At 52.6% G+C, this 17,373-nt stretch overlaps 1 protein-coding gene across 9 annotated transcripts in view; it reads left to right on the top strand.

Moving 5' to 3' along the window:
• RPS6KA2 (ribosomal protein S6 kinase A2) overlaps window positions 1-17,373 on the top strand; it is a 494,183-nt gene that overhangs the window by 405,974 nt on the left and 70,836 nt on the right. For all 9 annotated transcript variants that reach the window (XM_078370459.1, XM_078370453.1, XM_078370456.1 and 6 more), the window contains 2 exons: window positions 2,434-2,498; window positions 13,435-13,537. In XM_078370459.1, coding sequence (XP_078226585.1) covers window positions 2,434-2,498; window positions 13,435-13,537 — 168 coding nt within the window. The remainder of the gene's footprint in view (window positions 1-2,433; window positions 2,499-13,434; window positions 13,538-17,373) is intronic.

Here is a 17,373-nt window from a genome sequence, read left to right as displayed (position 1 = left end):
GCACCAATACCTGCATTTCCTCCACATCCCACTTTCTAAAATTCCTGCAGACTGTATTTGCAAGGGATGAATAAGACGGAAATCCAGCGGGTACAAAATGTGAAATAGACCCTCCAAAGAAACACAGCCCACAAGCCGCCACACCGGTGGGAGTACCGGGGCCTCTGGCTGTTTGTTCCCGTCACCAGCCATTTGAGAGTGCTTCTGGCCGTGCGTCCAGCAGTCACCCAACCAAAGAGTTGGGGAGAGGCACACTTCAGAGGACGGTGAGCAGAAGGACTCTGCAACCTGGAGTTCTGGGCATCATCGAAGGAGGCCTGCACACAGGATGGGCGCTTGGGGAGGGCTGTTTGGGGGTCACACTGTTGCTCTGGAAGTTTCGTTACAGCAGCCACTGGAGCGCCTGCAAAGGCTCGTGCAGCTGCTGTGATTGCAAAGGCCTCAGATCAGATCCCTGGGCTCAGGGTTTAGAGGAGAACGAAAGAGATGGACTGGGAAACCCGGAGGGGCCTCAGCAGGGAGTTCTCGGGAAAGACGTGTAAGAACGTGGGGCGCCTCGGCCACCTTTCAGAGATGTGCCCCCAAAGCCCATACCTGTACATCACAACCTCTGGTCTGATCTTGAACAAGTTACCCCACCTGCATCAGCCTCAGTTTCTTCATCTGTAAAATGGGAACAGCCATTCTGCATCGGATGACTGAGTGGTTCACGTGCTGTCTGTCCCATGAGCCCACGTCCTCATGGAAGGAGAAACTCTGAATGTGAGCCCTCCCTCTAATTCCCTGCTAGATGGGCTTTCACTCCAAGTGGGATATTTTCCCAAATCACATGAAGCTGAGAGTGCCCTTTAGGACACGGACCATTTAGGATGAGGGTTCTTTCCCAGCACTGTGGCCCTGGCCAAGCATCCAAGGTAAAGGGACTGTGGCTCTGGGCCGTGACCACCTAAGGGCACTTTGAGGCCACCGCAGCTCCTGAGCCTCCTCCACATCACTGCCCAGAGTGTCAAACAGAGGGGCAGGAAGGGCCAGGACACAGGCCAGTCCTACCCACGATGGCACCATCTCCTGTGACTCCCAGTGACCTGTGCCACCCAGCTCAACATCACAGCCAGAGAGGCTAGGCTGCGCCTGTGCTGACCACGGCATCCCCAGCAGCCCCACTCTGCCCTTCACTCTAGGAGTGTGAGCTGGGCTCCACAAAGGGGCAGGCGTGGCACAGGGAGGCTTTGATTCGGAGCAGAGCCATTAGGAGTTGGCAGCAGAGAGGAACGCAGCTTGTAGGACAGGGGAGCCGGGCCCCAGGGATCAGACCCTCCCCAGACCGAGGCCTGGAGCTGGCAGGAATGCCCAGGAATTCCCCAGCCACTGCAGCTGCTGCCCCTTCCAGCCAAGCCCACCTATTCTCGGACTCGTGACCTGGGAGAATGGGCTCCTCTGCAGCTGTCACATCCTGGAGAAAACAGAGTCCTAGAGCTTTAGGGCCTTTTGTTTGTAATTAATAGACTTTATATTCAGAACAGTTTCAGGTTTACAGAAAAACTGAATAGAAACTGTAGCATGTGTCCCCGGACCCCTCACTCCCGGTCCCACAGTCTTCCGGAGCAGCAGTGTCTGTACCAGTGGGCACATTTGCTGCCATCAGTGAGCGAAGGTCCTAAGGCCTTGTCCACACTGAGCTCATTCTGGTGACAGTCGTGTTTTCAGGCAGATGAATAGGCAGCATCCACCATTAGAGAGTCATGAAGAATCATTTCACTGTCCGAATGGCCCGTGCTCTGCCTTCTCATCCCTCCCTCCTTTCTGCCCCAGGGCCTCAGGATTGTAATGTAAGCAACAAAGTAAGGCAGGAGGTTAGGTAGAAATAACGAACAAAGCAGAGATCTCCACGTAAAAACAGTCACCTGTCGGAGCAGGCTCGGGGCGGCCAGGTGTGGGCAAGAGGCTGCATCCGATCCTCCGGGACTCAGTCCTGTCTTCATTTCCTGGAATTCTGCCCTCCCCGGTTAATCCCTGTGGCATCTTTGCCAGGATCTCTGCTCTGCGCCTTCCCCTCCAGCCTCCTGGGAGGACCACATGGTGCTCCCACTCACAGGCACCTCAAGCTCCTGGGTGTGACAGTGGGGTGCCAGGCGGCCCACATATGCAGCAGGCAGCACCTGGCTGGCCTGTTCTGTGCCTCTCTCTACCACCTCTTTTGCCCACCCCAACCCCAGGCCGCCTCTGCCTCACAAGCCCTCGGGGCTGAGTGGTGGCTTTCTGTGCTGGGGCCATCAGCAGGTGTGCAGGTGCCCGGGGTGGAGCGAGCAGCCTCTGGGCCACTTCCCACACCTGCCTCTGCACACCCCCACCCCCTGCACTGCTGTATTGGAAACTGTCAGAGAGCCCCGGCTTGGATTTGCTCTGACGATCTTCTCTGTGTTGTTGTGACAGGTGCTGGCATTGACGGAGTGGAGGAAATTAAGCGCCATCCCTTCTTTGTGACCATAGACTGGAATGTAAGTTGCATGCCTCAGTCCCCGCCTGCACACGTGTGATGGGGAGGGTTGCATGCTGTAGTCCCCGCCTGCACACACGTGATGGGGAGGGTTGCATGCTGTAGTCCCCGCCTGCACACGTGTGACGGGGAGGGAGTGGAGGGAACACAGTGGCTCGGTGCAAAAGGTCCTCAGTGTCTGGGTCACAAGTAGGTCGGAGGTGAATGCAGAGAAGCTACCTGCCCGCAGGAAGCTCCCAGGACCCCGCTGAGGGGGTTGGCAACTTGGGAGGCACAGACGGCTGAGTGCCCCTCCCTCCAGCTGGAGGCCTGGCATCCCCTCAGCTTTCCTCCTCCTCCTCTCCTCTGTGGCATCACGTCTGTCCTGCCTGCACCCACTCCCGGGCCTCCCTGACAATCATTCCTGATTGCTCCGGGAGTGATTGTCTTCTGACCCCGAGGGCTGAGCAGACAAAAGTTCAACACTGCTCAGCCAGGACCCTTACTGCTAGGGCTGTGGGCAAGCCCAGATTTGGTGCTGCATTTCCCATTGTTACTCAGACTGATGCCACATGTAAGTCACATAAAAAAAAAAAATGACAGCAACAGAACAGTGCCCAGTTGTTAGAATAAACTGGAGCTCTGTCAGTGCAGGTACTAGGAAAGCCATTTCCAGTTCTCTGTGCCAGGCTGGACATTGTCCAAAACGTTCTTGTATCTCACTTTTCACCAAGCTGCAGGTGTCAGTGGCCTATTTCTGCCAAGGTGGCAACTCCAAATGGTCAAGCAGCCAGCGTCTGACGCATCCTCCGCGCAGGGAGTTTTTCTGCTAAAACGTGGAGGCTGTTCTTCCCCTCTGAGGAAGGCGATAAATTCAGATCAGTTGCTTTTAGTCCTTTCCTTTGGGTTAACACAAATACAATTACGTTGGGATTTTCTTTCTCTGACATAACACATTAACCTCAAAGGATCTTAAGGAATTTTTTTTTTAAGATTTAAGGCCCCTCTACAGTATGGAGTTTATTACCTGCTTTACCTGTCTTCTTTACATCCTCATGGAGTCTGGGGCCTCCACACACTGCATTAAGCGGTGGCCCCGTGTCTGACGGGCGGACACCACCCTCCACCCCCCGCCCCGTGCAGCCCCAGCCCTCGCCTCTGGGAATGTGTAACAGCAGTGCTGGAGAAAGCCAGCTCTCCTCTTCCTGCAGCCTGAGCCCCAGCAAAGCACTCAAACTGGGAAAGAGTGAGAATTTTTAAAAACCTAGTTTTTACAGTTCTGATAAAAGAACTTTTGTAAGATGAGACTTCTTTTCAAAAGTAAGATTAGAGAGAAGCATGTAAAGTTTTAGGACATCTGTGCCTCCCATCCGGGACCTCCAAGAAATAAAAACCAAAGCCTCCCTTTGGAGTCTCTTATTTCGCTTCCCTGAAAATTTCAGCTTTTCAGAAGCTCAGGCTGTGCTCACCTCATAGAAGGACACCTAAGGTCACTGTTGGTCGACCCGGTGTTGGAACATATTTTCCATGGAGACTTCACCTTATATGGCGATTAGATCTCAGACAAGCCTGCTTCATGGACAGTGGACCTGGGTGTTAGCCTGTGGGCGATGAGCACAGTACGTGCCTGGAAGCTGGATGCCAGCCCCTCAGGGTTTCACAGCATGTTTCATCCCCTCCCCCGCCCGCCAGTGGTCAAGGTGGGACCGCACAGCTCCTCCCCACATGATCTGCTTCTGCATTTATCCGGCCCTTCCTGCTGGGCATCCCCATCTCAGGCACTTTCCAGGGCTGGGGATAGAGCTGTGGATGGAACCAAGTCCTGCTCCTGTGGGGCTTGTGATGATGTGGGAGAGGAAGGCGGTGGGCAGATGGGTCTGCACATGCCACAGGAGAACGCCGTGCTGCCAAGGAGGATGCAGCTGGGGACAGGTGGAAAAGTGGAAAAGTGGTCAGGACAGCCACGCCTCACCCCTCCCATCCCCACAGAGCCTCCTCCCCTGCCTTCATGGAACAGGTTCGCCCCCAGCACTGGCTCCAGCTCATCTAGCTTCCGGGGCCCCTCCTGCCCAAGTTTCCCAAGGGCTCACTGGTCTCCTCCCAGTCTTTGTTCAGCATCATAAGACCTGTCCTGTGGCCCTTTCAAACTACAGTTCCTCCTCCAGCGCCCTGAACCCTAGCCTTGCTCTATTTCCGTATCCCTTATCACTTTCTGACTGACTTCATAATACCATGTGCTTCTGATGTTTATGATTATTTTCTGTCCCTGACACTAGAACGTAAGCTGCAAGATCAGGAAGCTGTGGCTTAGAGGTGTATCCCACGCCTCTAGAGCAGAGCCTGGCTCAAAGGAAGTGCTTGATGAATACCTAGTGAGTGAGTGACTGAGTAAGTGAGTGAATGAATAAGTGAAGGAGGGAGTGAATGAGTCAGTGAATGAGTGAACAAATGAGGGAATAAGTAAATTAGTGAGTGAATGGAATGAGTGAGGAAGTGAGTGAATGAGTGAGGGAATGAGTGGATGAGTGAGTGAGTGAATGAGTGAGGGAGTGAGTGGATGAGTGAGGGAGTGAATGAGTGAGGGAGTGAGTGGATGAGTGAGTGAGTGAATGAGTGAGGGAGTGAGTGGATGAGTGAGGGAGTGAATGAGTGAGGGAGTGAATGAGTGAGGGAATGAGTGGATGAGTGAGTGAGTGAATGAGTGAGGGAGTGAGTGGATGAGTGAGGGAGTGAATGAGTGAGGGAGTGAGTGGATGAGTGAGGGAGTGAATGAGTGAGGGAGTGAATGGATGAGTGAGGGAGTGAGTGGATGAGTGAGGGAGGGAATGAGTGAATGAGTGAGGGAGTGAGTGGATGAGTGAGGGAGTGAATGACTGAGGGAGTGAGTGGATGAGTGAGGGAGTGAGTGGATGAGTGAGGGAGTGAGTGGATGAGTGAGTGAATGAGGGAATGAGTGGATGAGTGAGTGAGGGAGGGAGTGAGTGGATGAGTGAGTGAGGGAGTGAGTGGATGAGTGAGTGAGTGAATGAGTGAGGGAGTGAGTGAATGAGTGAGTGAATGAGTGAGGGAGTGAGTGGATGAGTGAGTGAATGAGTGAGGGAGTGGATGAGTGAGTGAGTGAGGGAGTGAGTGGATGAGAGTGAGTGAATGAGTGAGGGAGTGGATGAGTGAGTGAGTGAGAGAGTGAGTGGATGAGAGTGAGTGAATGAGTAGGGAGTGAGTGAATGAGTGAATGAGTGAGGGAGTGAGTGGATGAGGGAGTGAGTGAGGGAGTGAGTGGATGAGGGAGTGAGGGAGTGAGTGGATGAGTGACTGAGTGAGGGAGTGAGTGGATGAGTGAGTGAGGGAGTGAGTGGATGAGAGTGAGTGAATGAGTGAGGGAGTCAGTGGATGAGGGAGTGAGTGAGGGAGTGAGTGGATGAGGGAGTGAGGGAGTGAGTGGATGAATGAGTGAGGGAGTGAGTGGATGAGTGAGTGAGGAGTGAGTGGATGAGGGAGTGAGTGAGGGAGTGAGTGGATGAGGGAGTGAGTGAGGGAGTGAGTGGATGAGTGAGTGAGTGAGTGAATGAGTCAGTGACTGAGTCAGTGAATAAGTAAGTGAATGAATGACTGAGTCAGAGAATCTGAGTGAATCAGTGAACGAATGAGCCAGACTCTCAGGACGGAAGTCATAGCTGTGGAGGGAGATTTGCCCCCTCCATTTCTTGCTCTCACACTCTAGTCCTTCATCCAGAGACCACGCCTGGGAGAATGGAGAGGCAGGATTGCTGGGCTGGGAGGGGTGCTGCGGTGGATAGGGCAGCAGCCTGGGGTGGGAGACCCTGAGGGCTGCAGCTGGAGAGAGAGGGAATGCCCTCCACACCGACCTCCAGGTGACACAGTTCAACACAGAGGACTCAGCCAAGAGTGGAGCCACTTGGAAGTCTGCATGGCCCAGAAGGGCTACGAACTCGCTAAGACAACCTTGGGAGATGCCTGGAATTTTAACACTGCGATGGATCTGGAAAACTGTGCAAAATCAGATTGATGTCCATTCCAGACTGCTGAGGGCCAGCGAGCTCCGAGCAGAAGCTGCCTTCTTCCTTCTCTCCACCGCACCTATGCCCAAGGTGCTCCTGTCTCTCTGTGGTTCAAGAGCAAACACAGGCCAAGACGGTGGCATGTCTGCATCATTTCAAAGTGACGAGACTGGAACCAGGGCTGGGAAGTTCCTTTAGTTGCTCTTAGCACTTGCTTTGCTTTGACTTTGGCCTTGTTTTGGTTCTGAGAGAGATCCTCATGGCTGATGAGAACGGAGTGCTTGCTTCATGTCTGCACTTGCCAGAGGAGGGCAGGCGGCAGTGTGGGAGGAATGGCGGGCCCTCGTTCTGTCCAGAGCTCCAAACCCACAGGCCTGTGAGTGGCAGAGGAGCTCAGAAACACCGCTTTTGCATTAATTCATGAGTTTGATAAATAACGCTTGGTGCTCTCCCTGGTCGTGCACGAGCAAAGTGTCTATGTCCATGAGTTAACAATGGGAAGGCAGAGCTCCGCCCTCCAGCTGCTCACAGACTGAGGAGTCTGCTGCCCGTAACGCCGTCGTCCACCGATGGAAGAGGTGCGTGCACAGTGAAAGTGGCCAGCAGAAAGAGAAAAATGATACCTGAAAGGGCGAGTGGAATTAACCAGCAGAGGGGCAGAGGAAGGAGAAGAGGGATGTCCCCAGCAAAGATGCCTGGCATGAAACACCGTGCTCGGGACCACGGTGGTCTTAGGGGCTGTCAGGATCCTGCTAGGACCAGTCCAGTGGTCCCCCCATCTCAGCCGGTCCTCCCTCGTGAGTCAGGTTTGCCCGCGTGTTCTCCTGTGTCTGTGGTCCCAGCAGCGGCCCATTCGTCTTCCTGGCTAACCTCAAACCCCAGTGGCGCATCCAGGCAAGCCATCGAGCCGTTCTTCAGAAAGCAGCGGCTAAAATGCAAGGTGTTGAAAGGTACTTATTGAAGAGGCAATTTTACTCCGTGCTATCTTTGTCCAGATGTGCCCATTCTGTTTTTCAGCAGCTCAGATAACTGAAAACCACAGTTGAGCCGCATTTGCAAGAACTGTTAACACCTCTGCAACACAGACCCTCCGTAAGGACGGAGGAGAAGACATTTCCCGGCCACTAGACTTCTGCCTGGGTATTTCTCAAGGGCTTGCCTCAGGATCCTACTGGGAAAATATGAGGATATTTGTTTTGCTTTTTGCTTCCGTCCGTGACCCGACACTGCCAGCGGAGTTTGTTTGTTTTTTTTTTTAAGTAAACACCTGTCATCCCACTGCTGTCCCCAGGGTCTTCGGTGGCCTGCCGGAGCAGGATTCATCTGCTGGCAGCACGTGTGGGGCCGGCGGAGGTGTGGACTCTGCCCAGCATGTCCTGCGCTGCCTTTTAACTTAGCTTCAGAGAGGAGCAAGTGAGCGTCTGCACAGGAGGCAATCCTTCTGAGGGCTGGCTCTGTGCGACCAGCTAAGTGAGAAACTGCGAGTTAATGATAGACTAAAAACCGCTACAGAGGACATGGTAGAGTCCAGCAGATAAAGGCTGTGTCGGCTTTTCCCCCATGGCTAAAGCATGCTGAGAACACAGAATTAGCACTAACCCCAAATGGGCTTTATAAAAGTTAATCACTGCAGACAGCACAAGCCAGTCTGAGGACGGCTCCCAGCCCAGCCTGACGTCCCTTGCAGGGTAACCCAGAGGACTGCAAATATTTTAACAGGCAGAGAACGATAATGCAGAAGACACACGGTCAGTCACTGGGAAGAGGGACATCTTCGTTTCTAGAACTCTGTTCAGGGCCTAGACCCTTAGTATTGCATAGACACTTTTTTTTTTTTAAGATGGAGTCTCTCTCTCTCTCACCCAGGCCGGAGTGCAGTGGCTCAATCTCGGCTCACTACAACCTCTGCTTCCGGGTGCAAGCAATTCTGCTGCTGCCTCAGCCTCCCAAGTAGCTGGGACTACAGCACATGCCACCACGGCTGCCTAATTTTGGTATTTTTAGTAGCGATGGGGTTTCACCATATTGGCCAGCCTGGTCTGGAACTCCTGACCTCATGGTCTGCCCCCCTCAGTCTCCCAAAGTGCTGGGATTACAGGCTCGACCCACTGCCCCGGGTCGTATCGACTCTTATTATGACTTATTTGTTATTAATCATTAGTACTTGTAGCTCATGTTTGTGTTCTTTGTACATTTTGAAACCCTTCCAAGTATTTCATTAGCTGTTATTCTGCGAGATGAAAGAGGCTTGTAGAGGAAACTGAGGGCATGGGACAATGAGAAGTGTGGTTTGCTCAGTGATCTGGCAGCGTGTGGGGCGTGCCCTGAACTTGGCTGTTGTGTGTCCTGGCAGGAGCAGAGGGTGGGCTCTGGGTCTTCAGGCCACTCTGGTCTTCTTACCCACAAGCAGAGTATTTGCACTGTGGCACAGAGGGTGGAGTGGGGGTGTGGGAGCCGCAGGCTGCAGGTCAGGGCCTCACACACAGGGTTCCTCAGGCAGCTGTTGCTGCCATTGCCCGTAGCGAGATTTCTATCCTTTTACCTGCGTCATATACACTGGGGGCACTCTCCCTGCAGGGGACCCAGCAAGGACCCTGTGCAATCCATCATCACCCTTTGGTTTCTCTCGTCTGGGTGCTTATTCAGTTGGACCCACTTGCAGCCGGGTAAACCGCAGGCACAGTCCCGCTCCCTGAGCCACTGACCCGTCACACCCATCGTGACGCTTTGAAAATCGTTCAGATTCTTCCTGTGGCGCTTTCCATCCTGTCTCCTCTCTGGTCTGTGTAGTCTTGTGTTACTATTTCAGGAATGATCTGTAAATGTGTCTCTTGCTTTATTGGAGCATATTAATTCCACAATGCCTGAAGCCAGACCGTCTGTAGAAGGCAGATGCTGGGGCCTGAGACCCCAGACTGCATCCGTTTCCCGTGTCATTGCCCAGTCCCCCTTTACATGTTGCTGTCTCCATCCTCTTCTCACCTCTCTGAAGGTCTTAGTAGAAACAGAATCCTGACAGACCTGCTGCGGGCTCCTCAGGCGCACGTGTATCATGTGAAATGCGTTTCAGACTGCTGCCACGCTGTCATTCTGATATCCTGGGACAAATGACATGCTTTTAAATGTGCCTGGTGAATTTGATCATGAGCCTGCATTTTCTCTCTGTGGGTTTTGGTATGAATTGTCCCAGAGTCTAGGAGAGGAGGGATCCGGGGCAGAATTGCTACTGTCTGTCCCATCAAGCTCAAAATGCCAGGTGAGATGCGGCTGCCATTTCCCTCTCAACACAGCCCTGCCTACACTGGCTCCATACCCAGCACGAGGCTGGGTGACTTCTCCCCCAAAAACCTCAAGCCCAGTCTTAGGTTTGCACATGGAAAGGAGAAGCGTGCATAGTAGTAACACACATTAGCACCTTCCACATGTTTCTGCAGCAGCAGGAAGACACTGACCGGCCTTTAAGATTGCAGCAAGCATCGAGGGAACTGTCCACAGGGCCAGAGTGACCGGCTCCAGGTAGCCCCCGGGGGGCCCACGAAGAACCTCACTCCCTGGCCCAGACCAGAGTGAAAATGCAGCAGCCTCCGGCAGATGGGGCTTCGTGGTCTGGAGGATGAAATCAGCAGGCAGAACCACGCTCGGGGTGGACTGTTGCCTGAAGGCTCCTGCGCACAGAAGGAAGGCCCTGGCCCTTGGCTAGCAACTGTCCGCTCTCACGTGTATGCCTCCCTCTGGCCGTGTTGGGGTCTGTGAGCTGAAAGCCTGGGCTCACCCCTGAGGGGTGGAGAGCGCAGGAAAGCAGAAGCAGGCTTGTCCCTGCGCCGTGCGAGCAGGAGCTTTTTGCGTGGAACGGGCACGCTGCAGAACCTCCTCACTGGGCATCCTGGGTGACTCCCAGCACTGGGCGAGGCACAGATGGGGCAGACCACAGGGGAAGTCAGCCCAGCCACCAGGCGAAGCGTCCTGGGATGTAGGGAACTGGTAGCTGACTTAGCAGCACATACTTCGTATGAAAGGAATGGGAATGCCCTCAGCCCAGAGGATGTATAGCAGTGCCAGTGCTGGGCTGTGATTCTGACCTGGAAGGCAGGAAGGTGACAGCCTCTGGGCCGGAGACTCCCAGGTCAGGGTGGCCAGAGAGAGAGCCTGTGCTTTCTTGGACAGCTTGTGCAAAGCAAGGCTGGGGCACCTGCCCCTCGGTTGATGAGGAGGGGGAAGGATGTGGTCTGCAGGAAGCCAGGCAGAGCCCGCAGCCTTGCCACATGGGGGTTCCATGGGGAGGGTAAGGGGTTCCAAGGACAGTAGCCAGTTGCCTCAACATCCAGTCCTTCTTGAAGAATCAGATTGATGTTACATTTTCGAAGGTTGGAGCAGAAACAAGGCAGGAAGGGAGATGGGGAGAGAAGGAAGCAGGCATGGAGGGTCTCCCACCTTCAGCCCTGGTGGTGCCTGGGCAATGCTGTGCAGGGGGCTGTTCTGGGTGGGTGGGTTCCATACACCCAGCTTCCACCCCCTGGGAGCCTGCAGCAGTCACACAGGTGTGGCAGCCAGTGTCTCCGGGCACTGCCAGAAGTCCCAGTGGAGGCAAAACCCCTCCATGGAGAAGCACTGGACAGCAGGCTCTGGAGACGGTTTTATCAGAGGCTGTGGCGGGGCGGGGGAAGGGGCAGGGGCAGGGGTCCCAGGGTGAAGGAGGAAGAGCTGGCACAGAGGAGAGAAGCTGGACGGGCCATGTGGGCTCTCGCTTTCCAGAGGCAAAGATTTCACTCTAGAATTAATAAGTGACAACTAGTTTTGCATTTTATTTTGTTTCTAATGGAAATCTCTTGTGCAAATAAATTCCTCCTCATAATAAAAGTAGGAGGCCTGGCGCTGTGCTGGAGTGAGCCAGTGCATGCACTCACTCTCTCTTTCCATCTCCCTCTCCCTGCTACCCCTCCCCCCTTCTCTCCATCTCTTTCTCCCCCCATCTCTCTCTCTCTGTCTCTCCTTCCCTCCCTCCCTCGCTCTCACGCAGAGGGAGGCTGTGATTTTCACTCCAGCAGGATTCTTAGTAGCCCAGCTCCCAGGACTTGCTGGGTGGGGAACGGGCTGCAGTGGCCTGTTTGTGGCACCCAATGGCCTGGGCTTGTCATCTGGTCTCCTTGGCTCAGGAGACATTCTCGGGCAAATGCATGCATCTGGGGAGTTTATTCCCACCTGGCCTGTGACTCGCTGCACAAAGCAGCATCCTTTCGTTTCTGAAAATGGCTTGAAGAGTAACTGGATGCCTAATGCAAACTGTGCACCCAGGGCACCAAATAATTTGGGGCTGAATTCAACCCTGTTGATCCTCTGATGTCTCCATGTGCATGCCTTGAGCTTCTCCTGTACATCAGGCCATGGCTCCTACTCCTGATAACCCCCGTGGGAGCTCGGGAGCATCAGACGGCACCCAGCTCTCCTGCAGTAGCTGTGGGCCCTGGTTTCCAGCCTGGGCTCTGACCCAGGTGCTCCCGGATAAACAGAGCCCCAGGTGGGACCCAGACGTCAAACACCCTCCTTCCTCCTCCCCCTTCCCATCAGGCCTTGTCGGAAGAGGTGTTGAAATCTGCTTTCCGGTGTCCTTGAGAGATGTAGAGCGGGCTTCAGCTGCAGCTGCTGCATCTGTTTTCCAGAGCTGCATGGCCATGGGGGTCCCTGACTCCAGAGCTGAGCTCCAGATGGTCACGCACAAGTGCCCAAGAGAGGGCTGCAGGCTCGATGTTTTCGGCCTACACCATGGGGACCCCACCAGGCAGGATCAAGGAAACCCCATGCTCAGTAGGGGCAGCAAGACCCAGCCCGGCCCTGCTCTGCTGCTGCCTACCAACTACCAGACTGGCCCCTCAGCGCATGGGCATGGCCTGTGCCTCTGTCACCAGGGTGATTTGACTAAACCCAGCGTCCTCCCCAGAATCTGCCCAGCAGGCCCCAGCCCTCCCTCTCCACGCTTCTCTCCACACTGTGCCCTTCCAGCTCCCTCCATCTAACCACCACCTGCGGCATCCCCCGCCCGAGGAGCACACCAGGTTCCAGATGCCTGTGCCTTGTTCCCTTACATTCAATTATCCCAGCAGAGGCCGTTGTTGCCCCAGAGGACTGAAAACCACTCATCTCAGCTTTGGAAGCATCGTCAGGCAGGCAGCTCTGAGACCGGAGCACGGAGGGCTGTGCACTTTCTGTGCCTTCTGTCCAAGGTCCTGTCCAGGAAATAAGTTAGAGCCCAGAGGGGGCCATGGGAAGAGCTGGGTCTCTGCAGATGCAGGCATCCTCCCATAGAGGAGCCTGGGTGCTCTATTCTGACACCGAAGGCAGGTTCCTGGCAGAGGTGCCACGGCCCCCAGAGCACAGACCCTGAGACAGGTGGTAAGACAGCGCCCTGGGCTGGCTCTGAAGTGGCAGTTTTTGCAGTGTCTCACAGAGCTGAAGGTCCATGGTTAGGGTTAGGGTTAGGTGCCCCAGAGTCCCAGGGCAGGGAGGAAAGAGCCCCACGGCTGCAGTGGGGGCAGGCGGTTGCCCTCCTGTATGATTTTACTTGGAAAAAAAGATTCTACTATCAAAAAGAAGCTTGAAAATGATTGCCATAAAATGAAAAACACTTAGCATGTCCCCAAACCTTTATACCTCAAACTATGCCTTTTATATATATCTGTCTATAATATGTAGTTCTTACATATGCCATATGATCGCTAATACCACACATATTAATATATTTTTATATGTCATCTATATTTGAGAATATGTAGAAATCCCTCGTAATCCACGAGACCAACGCAGTCTGTGATAAGAATGCTGGTCTCAAACTCCTGACCTTGTGATCCGCCCCTCCCTCCCCGCAGCAGGTTCCTGCATCCCCAGTGTTCTGCAGGGATGTCTCTGCATCCTCAGCGCCCTTTCTTGCTTTCCTTATGTTAATAGAAGCTGTACCGGAAGGAGATCAAGCCACCGTTCAAACCAGCAGTGGGCCGGCCTGAGGACACCTTCCACTTTGACCCCGAGTTCACAGCGCGGACACCCACAGGTGTGTGCCACAGCGGTTCCCTCTATCGCTGGCTTCTCCCACCTGACCCCGTAGGGACAGATATCTAGGAACGGGGCATTCCCATGCTTAAGCATTCTTGTGGTGGAAAATAACTGTCTGGTCTGTTTAGGGGTTGGGCTAGCAGTTTTCTCTGCTCAGTGGTAAAGGCCTAAGTGACCCAGTGCTCTGTTCTTGCCTCCGTAACCTCCACCCTGGAAATGCTGAAGGCGTCCTATGGATTCTCGGATTCCAAGTCACTGGTCCAGTCACTTTCTGTGTCAGAGAGACACACAGCAAGAGCAAGAAAAGAAGCTGGAGACAATTAAAATCCCTCCTTGAATTAATTAATTTTTTCATTAATTGAAGTGCATTTACGGAGAGGGAAGGTTGTCAGTTATGTCTGTAGATTTGTCAGCTCTGGATATTATCCATGGCAAAAAGAAACCCATTTGAAAAGCTGTATCGGCTACTAAATAGCATAGCAAATGGATGTATACATTTGGTCTCCTGGTGTGTCTGAAATTACTCTTGGGGTCTAGCAAGTTTCATCAGAGCTGGTCAGCTCCCTTTAGAAGTTATATTTTTGGGATATCGATGGATTAAAGTTTGCTTTTCTTATACGTGGTAATTGTCCTGGTCTGATAGGGCTATCATAACGGATACCACAGACTGGCTGGTTTAAACAGCAGTCATTTATCTTCTCACAGTCTGGAAGTCCAAGTCCAAGGTACTGGCAGGGCTGGTTCCTGTGAGGGCTCTGGCCTTGACCTGCGGACAGCTGTCTTCTTGCTGTGTCCCCACATGGCCTTTCTTCTGTATGTGCAAAGACAGCAAGATTGAGCTGGGCCGGGTGCAGTGGCTCATGCCTGTAATCCCAGCATTTTGGGAGGCCAAGGTGGGCAGATCACAAGGTCAGGAGTTTGAGACCAGCCTAGCCAACATGGTGAAAACCCATCTCTACTAAAACAAAAAAATATTAGCCAGGTGTGGTGGCGGGCACCTATAATCCCAGTTACTCAGGAGGCTGAGGCAGGAGAATTGCTTGAACCCAAGAGGTGGAGGTTACAGTGAGCCGAGATCATGCCACTGCAGTCCAGCATGGGTGACAGAGCAAGATTCTGCCTCAATCAATCAATCAATAGAAAGATTGAGCTCTGGTGTCTCTCCATCTTCTTATAAGGACAGCAGTCCTCCTGGATTAGGGCTTCACACTTTTATCCTCATATTACTTCAGTTATTCCCTTAAAAGTCTACATTATTCTGTTTTCCCACTGCTGATAAAGACATGCTGGAGACTGGGCAGTTTACAAAAGAAAGAAGTTTAATGGACTTGCAGTTCCATATGGCTGAGGAAGCCTCACGATCGTGGTAGAAGGCAAATAGGAGCAAGTCCCATCTGCTGTGGATGGCAACAGGCAAAAAAAGAGCTCGTGCAGGAGGACTCCCCTTTTTAAGACCCTCCGATCTCATGAGACTTATTCACCATCGTCAGAACAGCATGGGAAAGACCCGCCCACATGTTTCAATCATCTTCCACCAGGTCCCTCCCACAACACGTGGGAATTATGGGAGCTACAAGATGAGATCTGGTTGGGGACAGAGCCAAACCATACCAAGGCCTATCTCCAAATACAGTTAGACGGGGTTAGGGCTTTAACTTTGGCATTTGGGAAGGACATCGTCAGTCCACAACACTAACGGCATGCTGGTTATGTACAAAACCATCCCCAAGCTCCTTCTGTAGACGTAAGTGCGACACGTCCGGAGAGCTGGTGGTTGTCCAGCTCGCGTCTTGGGTCTGTGGGAATTCGCCATAGTTTTTCCTCACCGTTTTTGAATCTGAAATTGTCATGTTTTTAAAAAGATAATCAGGAAACAGATAGATGGTTAACCACGAAGTGTCAAGTGTAGATGAAGTTAGAACAGTGAATCCATTTGTTCCTCTGGGTTCAGGCTGTTGGTGAAATCCCTGTTTGCCATACCCACATGGGCACATCGAGGTGGGTGTGAGCTTGTGCAGGTCAGGAGCGGGTGGGGCTTGGAGTGGGACTTCTGATGGGCCTAGGCCACCTCCTGACCTGGGCCACGTTGGTACGAAGAACAGGAAGAAAGGCACTGTTAACTCGGGGGTCCTGCCACCCACTTCTCATTGCTTCTTTTGGGTCCTCCTGCAGTCCCCAGGTAGAATCAAAACTGTCATTACAGCCTTGGGTCATCACTGATTTGTGATGTAATGAGGCTGCCTTGGAGGACACTGCTGGGTCTGTTTTCTCAAAAAAGTGATGGTAGGATTTCCACTTAGCCCTCAGTTTCCTTAGAAAGTATTTGGGAAGAGTTGGGGTTGGTCCTTCCCATTGACAAAATGAACCTAATTCACAGAACAGGATTACTTTCAGTTTCTGAGTTTGAAAAGATGGGGCAGGATTTCATCCTGGCTCTGCCCACAGGTTACCCAAGCAGGTCATTCCATTTGTCCACCTACAGTTGACCTGAATATAGAAGGAGCTCAAAGAGAATTAGGTTCGACCACGAGATCATTGTCCCTGAGTACACAGGGACCATGTGGTCCCCAACAGAATGTGCACATGTCCTTCTGAGGTGCCACCACGTGGGGCTGTGTGTTTAAAATGTGGAAAGAAAGTCCGTATTTGTGCTGCTTGGTAAGAAAATGTTAATACAGTCAACTCGAATATTCACATGGGCATGGCTTTTACCTTACCCATGAAGAATTTAAACTCCCACCTGGTTGGCCAGTGGCACCAGAAGTGTTTTTTTTTGGGGGGGTGGAAATTCAAAGAGAATTCAGTTTTGTTTTAATATAGCCTAAGAAAAACATAATTAGACACAACACATTCCAATGCTATTCAGAATTGGCTTCCTTATTCCTTAGTTTTTCCAGTTCTCCAATCAGTTTACTTAATTTCTCACACCACAGTTTGCCTTTGAGGTAGGTTGTCATTGAAGTGCTAAAGACACATTAAACTCATTCTGATTTACATAGGAGAGTAGGTGTCTAAGATGTGAGCTGAGCACAGGGCTGGGTGAATGAGCAGCTACAAATCCTTTATGTTAGCCCCTGGGTGCACGGGGGATTTGCTTGTGGGAGGGTTTTCAGTCTTTCCTTAGACTTCAGCCAGTGTTCAAGTTGGCTTCTAATCCTGATCACACACTGGCTGCGCATTGGAGCATGCTGCTCAGCCAGAAACGGCAACCTAAGATTTAAATCCGATCCGGCAGGCTCCACAAATCGGGAAATACCCACAGGATCAACAGAGGTTGTTTGTAATCACTGTAGTTCTAAATTTCCTTTTCTCTAACTCACATTTTTGCTCTTCTTAAATACTGTGCTGAAAACCAGCATCCCTCCGGTGATTACAAAGTACTTTAAATTCCATTTAGGCCACCTGTCGTTTCCTTACTAGCTAGCCACATCGACCAGATGTCAGCCGCTTCACTTCTGGTAAAGAGCCTCTTGGCCTTCGGTATATTGCTGTCACTCTTACCCTTTCCGCAGGCTCTCCTTGGTCTGTGCGGGGAGAGGCACAAGTTCTCTGGCCAGGAAGGTGTGGCTGTGTCTTCCGTACCTCTTGGTTGGCTAGAAGACATTGCTTATCAGACTTACAGATTTTCCAGTTACCAATGAAAGCATATCTGTCAGGTTAACATGGCTTGCACCCCACCCCTGCACACACTCCTCCACCACCTGTGAGTTAAACTCCCGATCCACACACCGCTCCACGGGCTGTGAATTAGACTCCCGATCCACACACCGCTCCACGGGCTGTGAATTAGACTCCCGATCCACATACCGCTCCACGGGCTGTGAATTAGACTCC

The sequence above is a fragment of the Callithrix jacchus genome, chromosome 4 (genome assembly GCF_049354715.1).
Source record: "Callithrix jacchus isolate 240 chromosome 4, calJac240_pri, whole genome shotgun sequence".
In the NCBI taxonomy this organism is placed as follows: Eukaryota; Metazoa; Chordata; class Mammalia; order Primates; family Cebidae; genus Callithrix; species Callithrix jacchus.
This window is presented reverse-complemented; position numbering and strand designations above follow the sequence as displayed.